Here is a 20,364-nt window from a genome sequence, read left to right as displayed (position 1 = left end):
TGTTTAGAGATAAGTAAAGGAAATATAATATTTGGACTGAAAATGTAGTTAGTCAAATGATTGAAGATTGATATTTTGTCTTGTAAATATTGTGTCTGTGTCACTTAAAGGTTTCCATAAAACTTATGAATATTAGGGTCTTAGTCAAAAACATTTTCTTCGGCAGCTTAACATTTAGTCACCACAATATACAAGCATCTTCAAGTTACAGTGGTAATTGTAACCTGGTCCTGGTTGCTATCATTAAGCAAGGGCCATGTGGGTTGTTAAATGAGGACTTCACCTGACTAACCTGTAACTTCCTGCCAACTTCCTCATTGATTTTGCTTGTGGGAAGCTGGCAGGGAATAACAAAAATTGTAGCCACATTACTACAGCTAGCTGAAATGGCCAGAATTCTGAAGACTGGTTTTAAGACCCCTATATTTAATGCTATTGCACGTTTGAACAATCACTAAATGAGTGGTCAGAACCTGAGGATCACCTGAAACACATTTACTTAGGATCTGGGACTACCTTGTTTTTATCTAAGTAAACATCAGGCTCCTTTCTAGCCTGGCAAGGTTGGATTGTCTATAATCCCATCCTTCTTTTTACATTTACATTGTTGCTGACTTAAGTATTCTGCTTAGTAAAATTTTCTATTTTAACATAAATTATTTTGCAGTTCTTGCATTAGTGTCTTGTAATAAACAATATGTTTTTATTTGTTAAATATTAGCTGTTAACAGTGTTACTAGCCAGTTCATTTAACTTTTATTTCCATGTCCTGTGTATAACTTGGGGTAAAATACAATACATGTGGATAAAAATCCAATTATTAAAAATATTTTATTTGAAACTGTTCTTTTTAAAAATGAACTTTTAAATGTCTTGTAGGTTCCTTGCTTTTATACAGATGCAGAGCGGAGATCTGTCATAGATGCTACACAGATTGCTGGATTAAACTGCTTGAAGTTAATTAATGAAACTACCGCAGGTAGGTAGATAACTGCAAAGAATACTGAATTATATATTTGCAAGTCTTGCATCCAAGTTTAAGTTTTATTTTAGTCTTAATGGTGCTTTTTTCATTATGTTAAATAAAGGGGAAATAATTCAAGGTTTATTTCCATTCAGTAAACTTTTTTCTGTTAAGGTTCAGATTTGTACATGAGTACACTAATTATGTACTCATGTACAAAATGAAGCAGGGCACAGGCTGATAGAATTTTGTCAAGAGAATACGATGGTCATAGCAAACACTCTTTTCCAACAACCCAAGAGACGGCTCTACACATGGACATCACCAGACGGTCAACACAGAAATCAGATTGACTATATGCTCTGCAGTCAAAGATGGAGAAGCTCTATACAGTCAGTAAAAACAAGACCAGGAGCTGACTGTGGCTCAGACCATGAGCTTCTCCTTGCAAAGTTTAGGCTTAAACTGAAGAAAGTAGGGAAAAGCACTAGGCCACTCAGGTATGAATTAAATCATATCCCTGTTGAATATACAGTAGAGGTGACAAATAGATTTAAAGAATTAGATCTGATAGAGTGCCTGAAGAACTATGGACAGAGGTTCGCGACATTGTACAACAGGTAGCAACCAAAACCATCCCAAAGAAAAAGAAATGCAAGAAAGCAAAATGGCTGTCTGAGGAAGCTTTGCAAATAGCTGAGGGAAGGAGGGAAGCGAAAGGCAAGGGAGAAAAACATAGATATGCCCAATTGAATGTAGAATTCCAGAGAATAGCTAGAAGAGATAAGAATGCCTTCTTAAATGAACAGTGCAAAGAAATAGAAGAAAACAATAGAATAGGGAGGACCAGAGATCTTTTCAAGAAAATTGGAGAGATGAAGGGAACGTTTAATGCAAAAATGGGCATGATAAAGGACCAAAATGGCAGGGACCTAACAGAGGCAGAAGAGATTAAGAAGAGGTGGCAAAATTACACAGAAGAACTATACAAGAATGAGCTTAACGTCCCTGATAATCACAATGAGGTGGTCACTAACCTCGAGCCAGACATCCTAGAATGTGAAGTGAAGTGGGCCTTAGAAAAGCTGAGCAACAACAAAGCTAGTGGAGGTGACAGTATTCCAGCTGAGCTATTCAAAATCTTAAAAGACAGTGCAGTAAAAGTGCTACACTCAATTTGCCAGCAAATTTGGAAAACTCAACAGTGGCCACAGGATTGGAAAAGATCAGTTTACATCCCAATTCCAAAGAAAGGCAGTGCCAAAGAATGTTCAAACTATCGCACCATTGCACTCATTTCTCATGCTAGTAAAGTCATGCTTAAAATCCTACAAGCTAGACTTCAGCAGTATGTGGATCGAGAACTACCAGAAGTACAGGCAGGATTTCGAAGAGGCAGAGGAACTAGAGATCAAATTGCCAACATACGCTGGATCATGGAGAAAGCTAGAGAGTTCCAGAAAAACATCTACTTCTGCTTCATCGACTATGCTAAAGCCTTTGATTGTGTGGATCATAACAAACTGTGGCAAGTTCTTAAAGAGATGGGAGTACCAGACCATCTTATTTGTCTCTTGAGAAACCTATATGCGGGTCAAGAAGCAACAGTGAGAACTGGACACGGAACCACTGATTGGTTCAAAATTGGGAAAGGAGTCCGGCAAGGCTGTATACTGTCGCCCTGCCTATTTAACTTATATGCAGAGCACATCATGAGAAAGGCAGGGCTAGACGAATCAAAAGTTGGAATTAAGATTGCCGGAAGAAATATCAACAACCTAAGATATGCAGATGATACCACTCTAATGGCAGAAAGTGAAGAAGAACTAAAGAGCCTCTTGTTGCGGGTGAAGAAGGAGAGTGCAAAACTTGGGTTGAAACTTAACATTAAGAAAACCAAGATCATGGCATCTGGCCCTCTCAATTCCTGGCAAATAGATGGGGAAGAAATGGAGGTAGTGACAGATTTTATTTTCCTGGGCTCCAAGATCACTGCAGATGGGGACTGTAGCCAAGAAATTAAAAGACGCTTGCTCCTGGGGAGGAAAGCCATGGCAAATCTAGACAGCACACTAAAAAGCAGAGACATCACCCTGTCAACAAAAGTGCGTATAGTCAAGGCTATGGTCTTCCCAGTTGCAATGTATGGCAGTGAAAGTTGGACCATCAGAAAGGCTGAGCGCCAAAGAATTGAGGCCTTTGAACTATGGTGCTGGAGAAGACTCCTGCGAGTCCCTTGGACTGCAAGGCGATCAAACCGGTCAGTCCTAGAGGAGATCAATCCTGACTGCTCTTTAGAAGGCCAGATCCTGAAGCTAAAACTCAAATACTTTGGCCACCTAATGAGAAGGAAGGACTCACTGGAGAAGAGCCTAATGCTGGGAAAGATTGAGGGCAATAGAAGAAGGGGACGACAGAGAATGAGGTGGCTGGATGGAGTCACTGAAGCAGTAGGCATGAGCTTAAATGGACTCCAGAAGATGGTAGAGGACAGGAAGGCCTGGAGGAATGTTGTCCATAGGGTCGCGATGGGTTGGACACGACTTCGCAGCTAACAACAGCTAACAACAACACTAATTATTTCTACATTTTGATTACTTTTAAATGTGAAATTGCAGAAATTCACAAAATTTGGAAGAACAAAACATTTCTCAAATATTTTCTCTTTTCAGGAAGCTTTTTAAGACAAACTTTACATCAATAAAAAGCTGTATATAAAAAAAGATGTTTAGACCAGTAACTGGTATTAGAAAAGAATCTCTGCATGTATTTTTGATATACGCACATTCAAGTCCAAAATTAATAATTGCATTTTTATTATTAAAACTTGCCTTCTATCTTCAATCTTTGTTTCTCTTCATTAGGTTATAGAAATTAAGAGGCAAGTGCTTATTTAATATAATAAATAATACACACTTCAGTGATTAATAGCTCCCTCTTGATGCAGTACCAATAGGTAAAATACCCATGGGGTGGGGCATCTTGAATCAATAATATTTGTGCAACAGATGAAACAAAAGGAATTTCTTAGATGCACAAATATCTGCAGATATCCTGTTGCAGTTATGCCTTTGAAGTTTAGCCCAAGCTGTTGCTTGGAAGGGGTTATTTACCTAATCCATTTATTCTTTTTTATAATGTCAAAACAATTTTTTTTCTATAATAAAGAGTTAATTTATCATATAAATTTTAATCTATGTTAAGAATATAGCTGTGGACTGATTTCCAGAATGCTCAGACATATATGGAAGACTTTTGCCTTTCTTGAAAATACATTAATAAATAGAACAATCTTTTTACTTTGGTTTTATTTGAAATTTTTGAAACAGCTAATCCATATATCTACCTGAAAGAAATTAAGGTTAAAGCAGCTTTGTGCCATTTCTGAAGGAATCCAACTAAGTTATAGGTATCAAATGCGATATGGCTTGCATTTAGAATAAATATTATCTGGTTGATGATTGCAATTGTGGACTGTTTTAAATGGTGTTCTTAGCCAAAAATTAAAACTATTCTTAAATAGAGGATCATGAAATTTCTGTATGTTTCTGTCTAGTTGCTCTGGCCTATGGGATCTATAAACAAGACCTGCCTGCATTAGAAGAAAAACCAAGAAATGTGGTATTTGTTGATTTAGGGCATTCAGCTTATCAAGTATCAGTATGTGCATTCAACAAAGGGAAATTAAAGGCAAGTATAAAGTCTATTCATGTTAATTATAATATTGTTTCTACTATCTTAAGTATTATAGCTGAAAATTTGGAAGTGTTGATGGATTTGACAAACAAGGCTAGCAATTAAAACATAAAGCTAACAAGATGATTGCAAAGAAATACGATCCTTTCACCACCACTCCCAATCCTGTCAGAACTAATCCTTCGATTGCCCCCACCATCCTGCGAGAACCAATGAAGCTTCTTGGATGAGAAATGTCTTCCTCAAAGGAAAAAAAAATCCAGTCACCTTTTGAAAAAGTACCTTTGAGATATAAAGCTAATTGTGTTACCTTTTTTGTAGAGTATTTTATTTAAAAGCAAGTTGTAGTAGAAACATCACAGTAACTGTGTTTTTGTACATTGCACTAAGCCACTGCACTAACTTATAAGGTGGTTTGAATTGTTATAGCATGTGTTTTTTGTGTGCTATAATTTGGGTAGGTTGCCAGGTACATAAATGTTATGTGTTGCATTATAGATGTTTTCTCTTAAGTTGTGTACCTGTGTATCCTCACAGCTTTTTATGTCATATCCATGTGTTCCTCGACTTATAACAGTTCATTCAGTGACTGTTCAGCTACAATGGCATTGAAAAAAAATGACTTATGACCATTTTTCATATTTACGATTGTTGCATCAATCCCATGATCATGTGATCAAAATTCAGATGCTGAGCAATTTATGACAGTTGTGGTGTCCCAGGGTCATATGATCTCCTTTTTTGCAACTTCTAACAAGCAAAGTCAATGGGGAAGACAGATTCACTTAACTATGAGAAGAAAGGTCGTAACATGGGGCAAAACTCACTTAACAACTGTCTTGCGCAGCAACAGAAATTTGGGGCTCAGTTGTGATAAGTCGAGGACTACCTGTATTGCTCACTTTAACCCTGAGTGAAAACAATTATTGCCTGTATTGGAACTGAAATAAATAATGGCCCTGTTCTGTGGTTTATTGAGTGAGTATGTACCCATCTGTAATATGGATTCCCAGATGGTGAATTGAAAGAATGGGTTTCATTTGCGATATCAACATTACAAAACAAGATTATGTTTTTGAAAAGAAATTCAGAATATCTTATTTATTTATTTTATTTTAATTCCATTTATATCCCGCCCTTCTCCGAAGACTCAGGGCGGCTTACAAGCTTAGCAGTAGCCTTCATTCTATGTATATGCCTGCTTATTAGGGCTTTCACACACACCACAGCGGCATTATTACAAAGTCAGCTTAATTGCCCCCAACAATCTGGGTCCTCATTTTACCTACCTCGGAAGGATGGAAGGCTGAGTCAACCTTGAGCCTAGTGGGACGCGAACCTGCACTAATTGCAGGCAGCTGGTGTTACTTGAGGCATTAGCCCACTGCTCCACCAAGGCTCTACATAGGGAAACATCCTGAAATTATTTATCGTTGAATCACACTTGCAGTTGAATTTACATTGATGTGAAAGATTGGTCAGAAATGAAAATAGATATGGCGAAAAGGACAAATACTGCACAGTACAATGCCTTGAAGTTTCTTTTACGGCAAAACTTGAAAATTAGCACAAACCACTCCCCACCATTGCCATATACACCACGAACAATATAAAGCTCACGCTTTTCCAATTATTAAACACGTGGCCCCGTTTTAGGCATCCAGTAAAGAGAGAAAGCAATGTTTCATTTAATGAACATTTCATTTAATGAACAGTGTGACACCAAGTGACACAAAAAATTGGAAGCTTACCTAATGGATTCAGTGTTGACTGTGACTATTTATTACCCCTGGAAAAATGACAAGAACAGATGACAAAAATTGAGAGGAGCTGATGGTAGCACATAATGTCGTGTGTGCAGGATGAAGGTGGATAGTCCTCAGTTGCTTTATTTTAAACAAGCTGTGCATACTGATTCGAATGTAGTAAGTGGAAAGGAAACTGGAGTCAATCCACTTCACTCTCCAGGCAGATTAATGGCTGCCTAACTATAAGGTACTGTAGCCATTAACTCACATTTAAATAATACAGGAAACTTGAGTCTACCAGGTGATTTACTACAACCATATGCTTCTGAATAATTTGCTAAGTATAATTAGCGTGGCTCAGCATATTATGGAAAAGCATTCTCTGTATAAATGATTATTCTGTAATTCTGTTCAGTTGCTAAGGATATTAAAGATAGATATTCTGATACAACGTTTTCTACATTCTGGTAACTTATTTCAGCTTGAAAGTGTCTTATTGATGTTTAGGTAAATTGGTTTGTGTGTTGATGTCTTAGTAATTAAACATGCATACTACATGGCTGCTGTAATTTCTTAAATTAGTATTTTACATGACCCTAAACTGGCTTCATTATCGATGATTGGGTTAATCAGTTGATTAATAACTTGCCATCTGTTTAATAGAGATGCTTTTTGTTTTTATTGTGAAGGTACTTGCAACAGCATTTGACACCGTGCTTGGTGGCAGGAAATTTGATGAAGTATTAGTAGATTATTTTTGTGAAGAATTTGGGAAGAAATACAAACTAGACATAAAGTCCAATATTCGGCCCTTGTTAAGATTATCTCAGGAATGTGAGAAGCTGAAGAAACTTATGAGTGCAAATGCTTCTGACCTGCCCATGAACATAGAATGCTTCATGAATGATATTGATGTCTCTGGGACTATGAACAGGTATTGCAGATTAATACACCTTAGTAATGGAATTGTAAAAACTTTTATCACTGTTTTAAGTATGTGAGCACACCTCCCTGTTTACATCTTTATTTTAATTGGAACTAGAAAGTTCATTGTTAAGTGACACAGTTGTTAATTGAAAAAAACACCACACCACATGATTGTGCCACTTAGCCACATCAGTTCTGGCAGTCTCAGGTGCCCTTTCTAAGCGAGGAATGCAAGCATCTTTAAGCAAGGACTTCACTTGACCATGGCTTGTGACTTCCTGCCAGCTTCCCCATTGATTTTGCTTGTCAAAAGCCAACAGGGAAGATCACAGGTCATGATTGTGCGATCACAGAATGCTGCATCGGTCATAAGTACAGGGATTGGTCATAACTGTAAGTTCAAACTTGTTGAATGAGTGGTTGTTAAATGACAACTACCTGTAATGAAGGAAATGGAAAAGTGGACAATTTTATGTTACAATTAGGAAAATTATTAACTATTTCTACTGCAGGTTTTTTTTGTCTCTCAAAGCTAGATCTGAGGTTTTGATAATATGAATTATTTAGGAGTGCTGTTTCTTATCATCTTGGAGTGACATGTAGATGTAATCTCCAGTTTGCTTCCAAATTACAGTTTGAACATGGAAAAAGGAAAAGAATATTATATAAAGAATAAGCGCATAATGCATAATATTTAGTTTAAGTTCAACTTAGCTTGCCTCTCTGATATGGGTGGTGGATGGAGAAGACAATTTTTAACTCAGTGAAAGCAGCTTCTGTACTCCAACTGAAAAATTTGTCATTGTATTTATAAATGTATATTTCTTTAAATAAATTAGTCTGCAAATGCTGTACTATTTCAATAGCACATCCCAAAGTATAATACAAAATGTTTTAGTCATTTAAGTCATTAAAGCCATAATTGACCATAATTCTGTATTAGTATGTATGTATTTGCTATGGATTTAATCCTTGATTTGTGCTCTATAACCTTGAGTACATGTGACAGTTTTACTGTAAGTTGGAATGAGAAAGAGAGGAATGATTAATCTCTTAACATGTAGAAACTCAATTTCTCCGTGGCATGTTTTTATAGAAATATGTTTTTATGGATTGTGGGAGTGAAATAAATGAAGCATTTTACCTAAACAAAAGAGCTGAAGAATACAGCAGACTGAATTGAGTTTTGGTTTGTTATCTAAATACATCTATCTAAATATAACTGTTAATGTTGCCAACTTGGAGGATTATTTAAGAGAGACACACTATTTTTTATGCTTTTTTCATAAAAATAATTTTCTGTTTCCACTCATAGAGGTAAATTCTTAGAGATGTGTGATGATCTTTTGGCCAGAATAGAACCACCTCTTCGCAGTGCCTTAGATCAAGCTAGTAAGTATACATTTTGCTATTTGGAGTGCAGTACAGGACTAATAAATGTAACTGCAGAAACACTAAAGTACATAGTAGAGCCATTTATATTTTGAAACTGCTAGATGATAAAATAAAATGAGCACCACTAATAGCGAATGACATAGAAATTAGGATTAGGGAGGTTCAGATTCAAGCACTCAATCATTAATTTCTCCGGGTGACTTTGGTTACTTTCTATCACTCAGTCCATTAACTTCACATGGTTGAGAATAAAATTAAAGTACTAAAAATGTTCGCCCCAAGCTTCCGGAAAAAGATGGTATGCAAATCCAACAAATAAAAAAATATTATTTGGGGCTATCGCAGTTCTCCATCAGAGTACAATTGTATCTCCTCAAGTTTGTATTATAAATATTATACCTTTGTTTTCCTTTAACTAGAATGCTAAATATAAAACAGTCTTGACTTCTGGTAAAAAACAACAACAACCCATCTTGTTATTTGTAAGGACTGTGTTCTTTGACTAGAAATTTAACTATGTTTTCATGACTAGAAAATACTAGTCATATTATTGTTCACGAATTATGTTGCCCAGTTGTATGTATATAATACCCACCCTCAAATTCCCAGTAAATTGCCCCAAGAAATATGAATATTCAGTACATCCAATCAACATCAAAGATATATTTTAAAAGAAAGGAGCTCTCCTAAACATCTAGTAGACAGGCCCCATGGGTTGCTTTGTGGGCAGTATATTCTAGTCCTGCCCCCTGCCCAGACAGGAAACATATCATTTCAGACAATGGTTGTCCAATCTATTTTAAAATCTTTTCTACTTGAGAAAAATCTACTTGAGCAAGTAGACAGAAATATAGTCGAAAATTGCAAGATATTTTCCTCATTCAAATCCAAATGGAACAATTCAAAAATGTTTCTTTCACTTTGAATTTGTGTGTGTGTGTGTGTGTGTGTGTGTGTGTTCCCAGACTGATGTGCCAGTGATACTTGCATTGATTAAAATGTCATTGTAGCACATGTTGAAACTGGATTCTACTATTGCAAATGAATTTAGATTTAGAATGACTCTACTGTTTTTCTTCTTCACAGAATTAAAGAAGGAGGATGTCTATGCAGTAGAAATAGTAGGAGGGACTACAAGAATACCTGCTGTAAAAGAGCGGATCAGTAAATTTTTTGGTAAAGAACTCAGTACAACTTTGAATGCGGATGAAGCGGTCACACGAGGCTGTGCATTGCAGGTAAGAATTCACTTTTAATTTCAAAGGAACTGCAAATAAATGTTGTGGCTGAATTGGAAATAAATGTCGAGTGTTTGTTAAGAAATGCATTTTGCTCCATCAGTAGTCAAATGAGTTTTTTAAAATGTAAATTTATTTATTTTATTATTATTTATTTATTAATTTAATTTGTATACCGCCCTTCTCCCGAAGGACTCAGGGCGGTGAACAGGGCAATACATAATAAAAACAAGATACAAAAATTTATATAGTCCAAAACCAAAAACAATTGCATGAACTAGGGTGTGTACAGTGTAAGATTTTCCTCCTTTCCACTTCTGTGCAATCCAAACATCTAGCACACTTTGGAGTCTTCCTTTCAGATGTGTGATCATCTCCAGAAGAAAAAGAATTTGTGCCCTAAGATTCCAGTGGATATTCGGATTGGATTGTCTCAGCATATTTGGCAATAGGGAATGTGCAAGCGCACTTCCAATCTTTGGACTGGATTGTCTCAGCATATTTGGCAATAGGGAATGTGTAGGAGCACTTCCAGTCTGAAGTTAAGAAAGTGCTTTTGAGCATGCATGAAAGTGTTACTGGCTCAAGATATGTATTAACTTGAGATCATGGAGCTGTCATGCAAAGCTAGGAAAAGGCATGGCTTTAAGAGGTAGTCCTCAACTTATAACCAGTTGCTTATTGACTGTTTGAAGTTATAACTGATCCCCAAAAAGATACTTATGACCTAGAGTCATAGTTCCAGTGGCCACACACCCTCCATTCACATTTACAGCATCCCACGGTCACTAGGCCATGATTTACAACATTTTTTGCCAAAGACTGGTGTTTATTTCCTGTTTCCAGCAAAGACATGTTTTCAAATATTTGCAGTTATCCATTATGTTTGGTAAACAGATGTAGATAATTTGTTCATCTGTAATTATTTGCCTAATTATTAGTTAACTAAAGATATCCAAAGCCAGTTTCTTGAATAAAAGCTTAATTGGGAATTGTAGCCTGTTTCCAACTGAAAATTGCCATTTTTTTTTGAATGGCTGTAAAAGACAAAAGGGAAGGGCATAATTCTGCAAGCACGCAAGGCAGCAAAGAAATAAACTTTTCCATCTATAACTGAAATATATTGCACAGCATTAATTTTTAAAAATTAAATTGTAGTCAGATGAGATGTAGTCTGACAAGTGCAAAGAGGTGGGACAGACAAGATGATAAGGCACTGCAGTTTTGTACTTCTTACAGCCAGAGTTTGACCATCAGCTGCTTGGTGTTATATAAGATTGACAATTTGATGCTGGAGAACTAAACTTTTTCTTTTTTTTACAGTGTGCTATTCTGTCCCCAGCTTTTAAAGTGAGAGAATTTTCTATCACAGATTTGGTGCCATACCCCATTTCTTTAAAATGGAACTCCCCAGCAGAAGAGGGGATAAGGTAAAACTGAACAAAGCTGATTTGTATATCCTGTTATATGAATATGCATATAAAACTCCATAAACACTATATCATTAACATTTAATATATTCGAACCATTGACATAATTTTTGTAGCATAAGCTGTGCCTCAAAAACTGCTTATTTGAGTGAACAAGGATGTATTCTTTTTATAGTGATTGTGAAGTATTCCCAAAGAATCATGCTGCACCTTTCTCCAAAGTCCTTACATTTTACAGAAAGGAAGCCTTTACTTTGGAAGCTTATTATAGTTCACCTAAAGAATTGCCATACCCAAACTCTGCCATAGGTATGTAGCATAAGAGACACGGTTTCTGCGTATTTATATGTATCTCAATCTAAGAACATATACCTGTCAGTTATTTTGTCATGAAATGTTGTGTTAGTGTTAAGGTGCATGCTAAAATGTAAGACAAAGACTAGAACATAAGATTGTAGGCCATGCTGTACTGTGTTATCAGTTATGTGTGAGGTTGTTGAAACCCATCATAAATCTTTCTTGGTCCATGGCAAAGTTAGAAGGGTAGCAATACAAGCCACACATATAGCTAGAAAGAAAACTAGTATTCATAGGAAAGCTGGGAAGGAAGGGCACAACTGGGGATGAAAAATGATTTAAGGCAGAAAAACGAACAAGGGGTAGAGAGGGGTAAAGAAAACGACCAAAATTGAAGAGATGGAGGGCAAGATTTTTTTTTTAAAGATAGTAGAGTGTCAAGGGGATTTATGCGTTTTACCAGTGGAGGTTGCAGTAAACTGGCAGTTCTACTCAATGTAAGGGAATCTAAGAGGCTCTTCCCAAAGGAAAGAATTAAATGAGAGAGCTACTTTCACATTCATAGAGCAGATTGTGCAACCAAGTCTTTAAAATGGCAGTGTCCCCACAATTTAAAATAATTTATTACAGTATTAAGGGGCAGAGAACCTCGATCCATCTGCTTGCAACTATACTTGAATTGTGGAATGCATAGTGAAATGACTCAGTTTTAGAGGAAATGTTATCCTCATTTGAGTGAACACTTCTTGGCACTTAACTGTTGAATTAAACAAATATCTTAGATATAGTAGTCCTTCAAATTTAGTTTACTTTCTGTTACCTAGAACTGCCAGAGTCCCAAAAGAAGAATGTATACTTGGGGAAAGAACCTGTTTACCCTTGAGCAGAGTTGTACCTCTAAGAAACTGAAACAATCAGCCTGCAATCTGTTTTATAAATTTAAAGATATGATGATTAAATATTGTCCAGCAATTGTTTCAACTAATACACTGTTTAATTAATAATTAGATTACAATAATTTAAATTCCCATCTCGATTGTTTTAAATAGTGAAAATGCAGAATAAATGTTTAGTAAAATAATCAGTGAAGGAAAATCAAATAATTGCTGGTATACAGTATTTTTGGTTTTATATATTTGGAAAAAAAAAATTTTCCAAATCAGCAAATTTTGTACACGCTTATTAAAAGACAAGAATGGAAACAGTAGAGATTTCAACTATTTTCTGTTAGCCATTCCAATTTAGTATTTTTACTCCAGTGAAAATATTTTATATTTCCCATTTAGCTCAATTTTTAGTTCAGAAAGTAATACCCCAAAAGGATGGATCCAGTTCCAAAGTGAAAGTTAAGGTCAGAGTAAATATCCATGGCATTTTCAGTGTTTCAAGTGCATCCCTTGTGGAGGTTCATAAATCAGAGGAAAATGAAGAGCCCATGGAAACAGATCAACATACAAAAGATGAAGAGGTAATTTTTTTTGCCAAATGTTGCTGTCAATTTAACAACAATTCAATTCTGGTAACAGCTTCCTTTATCATTAAGCTTCCAAATACAGGACTACACAAATCTAAGCCTAAAGGTTACAAGATTGTATAAAAACTGCAGCCACAGAGTGCATTGATTTTGCTAGCTGTTAACAGTGTCTACTTACTTGTATGGAGAATGTCTACTTCTAAATAAGTGGTTAAAGAACTTAGATACATGAAGGTAAACGCATAAGAGCTGGAGTGTACCATGTATGTTACTAAAACAAGGGGTTGCTTAGCAATCTCTGGAAGTGGGCTCCTGTCAGTTATATGCCTTAAAAATCACCATCATAATAATGTGCTTTCCTTCTCAAAAAATAAAATAAAATGCTGGAATGGGATGGGACCCAGACAAGTTGAGTTCCTTTTGGTATCTGAAATTCAGTGTAACAACGATCGCTTCAGCGATTAGTATTACAAGTTGCTGGGTATGGAGTGTTGAATTCGTAGGAGGACTTTCAGTTGCTCATATTCAATAGAATGGAGGTTTCATGTAATCCAACATCTTGCTTTCTAATTTCAGAAGATGCAAGTAGACCAGGAAGAGCAACAGAAAAGTGAGGAACAACAACAGCAAACACAAGCTGAAAACAAGACTGAATCTGAGGAAATGGAGGTAAAAGTTACGTCTGAAAATAAAACATGCTCTAAAATTAGTTGAATAATAGAAAGAAAATGGCAGATTACTTTTCTGCTCTAAGGATGAGCTAAGATAAAATTATTAAACAGCCGGTTTGTAAAATGATTTGATACTTTTTTCAGTACATGTTTCTTAAGGCAGGGGTCCCCAATCCCCAGTCTATGGACCAGTACCAGGCCATGGCATGCCAGCAATTGGTCCACACAAACAAGCAAAGCCCCATCCGCAAGATGCAGGCAGCACACAAAACCACACACTCTCTGGTACACAGAAAAACCTCTCTCCACGGAACCGGTCCCTGGTGCCCAAAAGGTTGGGGACCTTTGCCTTAAGTTGATGGGACAATTCAGGGCAGAGTTGTTCATGAAAATGAATAGCTTCCACACCAGAATTAGTTACATGTTTCTGTCCTGAATTCTATTTTAAAATAACTGTTTTAATGCAGACATCTCAGGCCGGATCGAAAGAAAAGAAAACGGACCAGCCCCCTCAAGCTAAGAAAGCTAAAGTAAAGACAACGACAGTGGATCTTCCAATTGAGAATCATTTGGTGTGGCAGATAGGAAAGGATATGTTGAACTTATTTATTGAGAATGAGGTAAGTTAGTTTAAAACACTTAACATGGGATTTCGGCCTGAATGGAAAACAAAAGGTGCAACGTAGCCTTATAATCTCACTCTGTCATCCTGCAGTAAAGGAAGGTGTGATCTTATCAGTGGTTGATATTTATTGCTTACCTTAGAAGTGATAACAGTGGGCTGACTTGTCCAAACAAGTCAGAAGGTAAGCACTGTTTGCATGATGCTAACAAGGAATATCAGGACATAGGCTGAATTGGAAAATTGAAAGACACTTTGGAAGAAGCAGTGGCCAAGTAGTATGTTGTCAAGAAAACTGCATAGAGATCTCTGAATTTATGGAAGTCAAGCTTGTTACATGGAGGATGGTTAAGGTGAGAGAATTGAATTGTACACAGTCACAGTAACCATTTTATATTTCCTGCAGGGTAAAATGATCATGCAGGATAAACTGGAGAAGGAACGGAATGATGCCAAGAATGCAGTGGAGGAGTATGTTTATGATATGAGAGACAAACTCTGTGGCGTGTATGAAAAATTTGTTAGTGATGAGGTAGGTTTTAATGATGTGCAACTAGGAAAAATACGAACAGATCTACTCAGAATAATCTAATATCAGTGTCGCTGGTCACCAGCTTCTCTGACAAAATTTTCAAGCATTTTCACGGAAGGTAGTACATTTTTCGGCAATGTAAACCAGAAATGTACACTTATATGGAATTTGCTACTGCATCCTTTTTACAAGCTTGTTTTCTATCTCTGCTAAGTTGCCAATCTCTTGATAGCTTTAACCCACTGATCTCTTTAATTCCAGAAATATTTATAGTACAAAGAGTCCTTGCTTAGTGACCATTTTTTCAGCAACTGTTTGAAGTTACGATGCTAAGTGAGCACTTACAGATTGTTCTTGACGTTGCAGCCATCGCAACGTCTGCAATCGTGATCTTCATTCAGGCTCTTGGCACAGTTATAATACAGCAGTCCCAGCATTCTGTGGTCATATGATCACCATTTGCGATGCTCACTGACGGAACTGTCGTCGTAAGTCAATATGGTCATATTATTTTTCACTTTATGACCATGCCACTTAGCAGTCAACTTCCTGGTCCCATTGTGGTCATTAATTGAAGACTGGGCATTATATAACCTGGTAGCATATTTGATTCTCAAAATTAGGAAGTTGGGAGTTCAGTTCAGTTGTATCAGAACCATTCTTCACTGAAGAATAACACTTTTAATTTATTTGAATTGTTTCCAGGATCGTAATAGCTTCACTTTGAAGTTGGAAGACACAGAGAATTGGTTGTATGAAGAGGGTGAAGATCAACCAAAACAAGTTTATATTGATAAACTTGTTGAACTGAAAGTAAGTGAAACTGAAAACTGCCAGATTTACTTCGGCTATAAAGATTTACTATTTATTGAGCAACAAAAAGAAACAATGAAATTAAATTCATCTATATGATCCTGATAGCATGTAGCTGTAATTTTCCTTTTTCATGAAAACATCACATGTGATGTTCTGCCTTTAGAATTCTTTAACAAGTAGTGTTTGGACATTTTAAAACTAGGTACTTTAGTGAATCATCTTCCTGTAAAAAGAATTTCACATGTAATTCTTAGGAAACATTTTAATATGCTGGCCAGGTTCACACATTAAGGTTTATTCGGCTTTGACTTCTGTGTTCTGTGAACTAAGCCATTAACTTTTAAACAACATATTAAAGTGATTATACATACAATTTTAGCTATTGTATTCAGCAAACCATCGTTAAACTATGACCTAGCTGTATGAACCAGTCATAGATTTCAGTCACACAACATGTTACAAGTATTGTTGAGAAATACTGATGCTACATCTGAAGTTTTGGGTTTGGTTGAAATGCATATTGATTGGTCATCTTAGAGAAAGCCCTTCTGCTTCCATGTATTTATCATTGCTTTAAGGGTTTTTTTTTATGATGTGTGCTAATAAATATAGAGCTGCCTTCAATGCATTGCTTCAATTCTCATTGCACAGGCACGCACAGCCTAGTTTAGGTTGAGGGTTGAATTTGGTCTTATGTATGCCAAAGACACAATCCAAAAACAGATGAGGCTAGGAGCAAAACTAGATTTGATTTGTTTAGTTAAAATTATGCATTTAGTTTGTTTTTTTAATCTGTTAATTCCAGAGAGCACTTGTTAATATTACTGCTTGTTATTTATTTATTTATTTATTTATTTATTTATTTATTTATTTATTTATTTATTTATTTATTTATTTATTTATTTATTTATTTATTTATTTATTTATTTGGGACTTATATGCCGCCCTATCTCCCGAAGGACTCAGGGCGGCTAACAACAATAAAAACGATAATACAAAAGTTAAGAGAAATTAAATAAACCTGTCTTCACTTACGGCACATTACAGTTATTATTTGCGCTGTCTTTTGGAGAGAGGTTGGACGCTATACCTAAGATTTTGAAGGGCTAAAAGTTATAGCATGCTTAATTTGAAATACTTTCAGCGATTTAAAGCAGTTTTTAGCACGAGCACCATTCATCTCACAAGTTACTAACCTCTTGGTAAAATTTCCCCTTAATTCAGGCTGTGGGACAGCCTATTCAGGCACGATTTCAAGAATCTGAAGAAAGACCAAAAGCTTTTGAAGAGCTTGGAAAACATGTTCAACAATATATGAAAGCTGTTCATGCATTTAAAGAAAAGGTGTCTTTTTATATCTTTTTTAACGTTCAAAATAGATTTCAAAAATTTTGATTCTTTTTTCAGTAGTAAATTGACATAATGTTTCTCCCCCCCCCCCCCGACTAGGATGAGCAATATGATCACTTAGACCCTGCCGAAATGGCCAAAGTGGAGAAGAGTACAAATGAAGCAATGGAATGGATGAACAACAAGCTTAATCTTCAGCACAAGCGAAGTCTTACTTTGGACCCTGTTATTACAGCAAAGGAAATTGAAGCAAAAACGAAAGTAAATAAGTCTTTAAACTTACTGCACTGGTGGTATTTTTTAAGACTTTTTCTATAGATTTTACATTATTATCAGGATGGCAAAAAATGATTTAAATCTTTTAAGCCAAGAATTAATCGATGTGTTTTATACACAATTCAGAAAAAAAGAGACAGGAGGTACCATTCTAATGATACTTTGAAGTAGCAGAGCTCACATTGTTTTTCTTGTCTTGAAAGTTTTAACAAAGCAGTGAGTGGACATTTTTTAAAAAAATAGTGGATGTCTCCCCAATACATCTAATTATCTTCTTTGGTTTTACTATCAAGATAAAAGAGTACAATTATTAGCATGGAAAGAAAATGAATTATATGAAATTTTAAGAAGATTCTGCATCTGTTCCAAGGATAGATGAGACAACAATAGAGCAACAATTAGACCACACATTATAGTGACTACTGTGATTTCAAGTAAATTTATTCTGACAAACCTGGAGAGATAGATTTAGATTTAGCTAGCTGCCCTCCTTTACACTGTGAGAAATACTTTTTATTTCTTCTTGAGAACCTAAAATGGATATGTTATGGTGTAAAAGATCTTACTAGAAAGAAAAAACCAGTTGAAACGGTTTTGGATTGAATGAAGGATGAGAGACATAGGGATAAGAATCTAGATAAATGTTTCTGTGTGGTTGCCAAGGAAAATTCTTTCAGCTTTACTAAAATGTATCTTCTTCTTTACATGGTTGACATTTAGCCCAATTAAGAATGTCATAGGTGTCAATGTTCAAAGCTTTGAAAGAGGTGCAATAAACAGGGACGCTTTGTTCACTTTTGCTGAACTAGGTGTTACAAGTTTCAAAATTTGAGAAATACTTTTTTTAAGAAGCTTTATGACTAGACTACTTCACGTTCAGTTTTGTGAAGATATGTTAGGTTCTACTAAATATTTGAATTCAGTTAAAATGTAAAAACAGAAATTAATACAATGTTTAGTACTAGTATATTGATGCTTGTCTCCACAGTTACAGTTTTTTTCCCCCAGCATGTTTTCTACATGTGCAATGGCTATCATGAGGTTTTCTGGCTCAGTTTGGCTATTGCATGTTAACGTTCATACATTTTGGGAAGTACAGCCTTGGTATAATTTGTCATTCAGTGCTGCCCAACTCTTTCATTTCAGGAACTGATAAACACCTGTAATCCTATTGTTACCAAGCCCAAACCCAAAGTGGAACTGCCAAAAGAGGATGAAAAATCAGCAGAACAGAATGGTCCAGTAGAAGGCCAGGGTGATGCCACCAAGGCTTCTCAGACTGCTGAACAGCATACAGATTCCACAGCTCCAACATCTACAGAAAAGAAACTTCCGGAAATGGATATTGATTGAATTCCAGTTCTTTATATTACATACTACAATAAAGCTTTATGTTGTCTACTTTATGATCTGAATATAAATGGGAGCCAATTGAGAATTGTTATTTTTCTCACAGTACATTTTTGGATGGGATTAGTTGGTAGGGAGCAGCAAACGCTTGGTTAGTTAAATCTTCAGCTGGATAAGTTCAGTCTTTTGCCATATAATGCCAGAAATCCTTGATAGCTATTAGATTTGCACATCTGCTCTTTCAGTTTAATCCTGTTCATGTTGTGAATCCCGTTATTTACAGTGTAAGAGGAACTAGAACATTTTGGCAGTTTGCTTTTAATCGACAATTAAATTACTGTTGTGGATTGAAGCAGCATTAGTTGATGGGAAATTATCAGAAGTATTTAAAGCTCTGGTTCTAACACAAAAGAGCGAAATAAAGATATTAGATTGTGATCCCTTTGCAATTATGGAAGCAATAATAGCATGTTTTATACCTGCAAGTTTAATACATTTTCATTGTAACATTTTATGGTTATGTGAGATATAAAGCAACATGGCTCAGATTACTTATTCAGGTTAAATGTAAAGAAATGAAGTAGCTGGAATGTTTTTCCCCAGTTCATGTTCACACTCTATTAATATTCATTATGTCCTAGGTGTTGTATCAAATTGTTTATCTGATATGCAGAATAGAATTTATCTAAAATATGCTATTAGATCCAATATGTACCCTCATGATAAATTTCTCCCCAGCTATAAGAAATGCTGTGTAAATTTCTGTCTCTAGCCTAGTTGTAGGGGAAAAAGGAGGGAATACTGCTAGCTGCCTCTGGATTATTCTGATTAGTAGCTAACATAGAAGATAGTATTTGTTTTCCTACACTTGAAAATGATCATTTTATCTTCCAGCTAAAGAAGGAATCTGGCAGTTTGCTCTTGTGTTCATTTACACTTTGGCTGTGTTATTCTTCTAGTATTGATAATTGTCATTAACTTGTATGTGTTGAAATCAAATGAAAGCTTCCATACACATTACAAGAAATAAATGCACTGGATTCTGTTGCATTTTTTTAAACTGTTCATTATAAGAAAACTACACGAGTCTTTTAAGATTAGAAAATATCATGAATGACATCTCTTTAAAACCAACTGTTAAGTACTCATTGAAAATATTTTGGACTTGAAAGCTATATTCTACAATCATGAGGATTATATAGTTTTAAATGCTGTTGCTATTAACTTAGGTCTTAGTTCATACTTGAAATTCACAGTACTGTCAATATTCCAGAATTTCAAAGAAGAAAAAAGTATTATATTTGTACAATGGTATTTTTATTTTTCTTGTTTGAACTTAGAGAAAACGTATGAGTGTGTTTATGAAAGATTCAAAACTAATTGGATAATCTCCAAATACTGCTGGTTTCTGCATGTTTTATCTATTCATGGCAGTCTGATGAAATATAGTACAACCTTTTATCTTTACATATTCCATTGTCACATAAGCTTTTTCTTCAGAATATTCACTGCTTTTCTTTAATTGACACTGAAGAAAGATGAAAAACTACAAAGAGCTACAGATGAGGCTGTGTGCTG

General features: G+C 35.6%; 1 protein-coding gene across 1 annotated transcript in view; it reads left to right on the top strand.

The window, feature by feature from the left end:
- The window catches only part of HSPA4 (heat shock protein family A (Hsp70) member 4), a 34,092-nt gene extending 14,261 nt beyond the window's left edge, over positions 1–19,831 (top strand). Inside the window, exons 5-19 of the mRNA XM_081320711.1 lie at positions 880–979; positions 4,521–4,654; positions 7,098–7,342; positions 8,651–8,727; positions 9,817–9,968; positions 11,292–11,398; positions 11,574–11,707; positions 12,982–13,163; positions 13,746–13,838; positions 14,308–14,460; positions 14,869–14,994; positions 15,700–15,807; positions 17,035–17,154; positions 17,260–17,421; positions 18,583–19,831. Of these exons, the coding sequence (XP_081176837.1) occupies positions 880–979; positions 4,521–4,654; positions 7,098–7,342; positions 8,651–8,727; positions 9,817–9,968; positions 11,292–11,398; positions 11,574–11,707; positions 12,982–13,163; positions 13,746–13,838; positions 14,308–14,460; positions 14,869–14,994; positions 15,700–15,807; positions 17,035–17,154; positions 17,260–17,421; positions 18,583–18,789 (2,100 nt within the window). The 3' untranslated portion in view covers positions 18,790–19,831. The remainder of the gene's footprint in view (positions 1–879; positions 980–4,520; positions 4,655–7,097; positions 7,343–8,650; positions 8,728–9,816; positions 9,969–11,291; positions 11,399–11,573; positions 11,708–12,981; positions 13,164–13,745; positions 13,839–14,307; positions 14,461–14,868; positions 14,995–15,699; positions 15,808–17,034; positions 17,155–17,259; positions 17,422–18,582) is intronic.
- Positions 19,832–20,364: the final 533 nt, after the last annotated feature.

This window comes from Vipera berus (assembly GCF_964194415.1).
Source record: "Vipera berus genome assembly, chromosome: 2".
Classification (NCBI taxonomy): domain Eukaryota; kingdom Metazoa; phylum Chordata; class Lepidosauria; order Squamata; family Viperidae; genus Vipera; species Vipera berus.
Note: the sequence above shows the minus strand (reverse complement) of the source record. Positions and strands in the feature narration are given on the sequence as shown.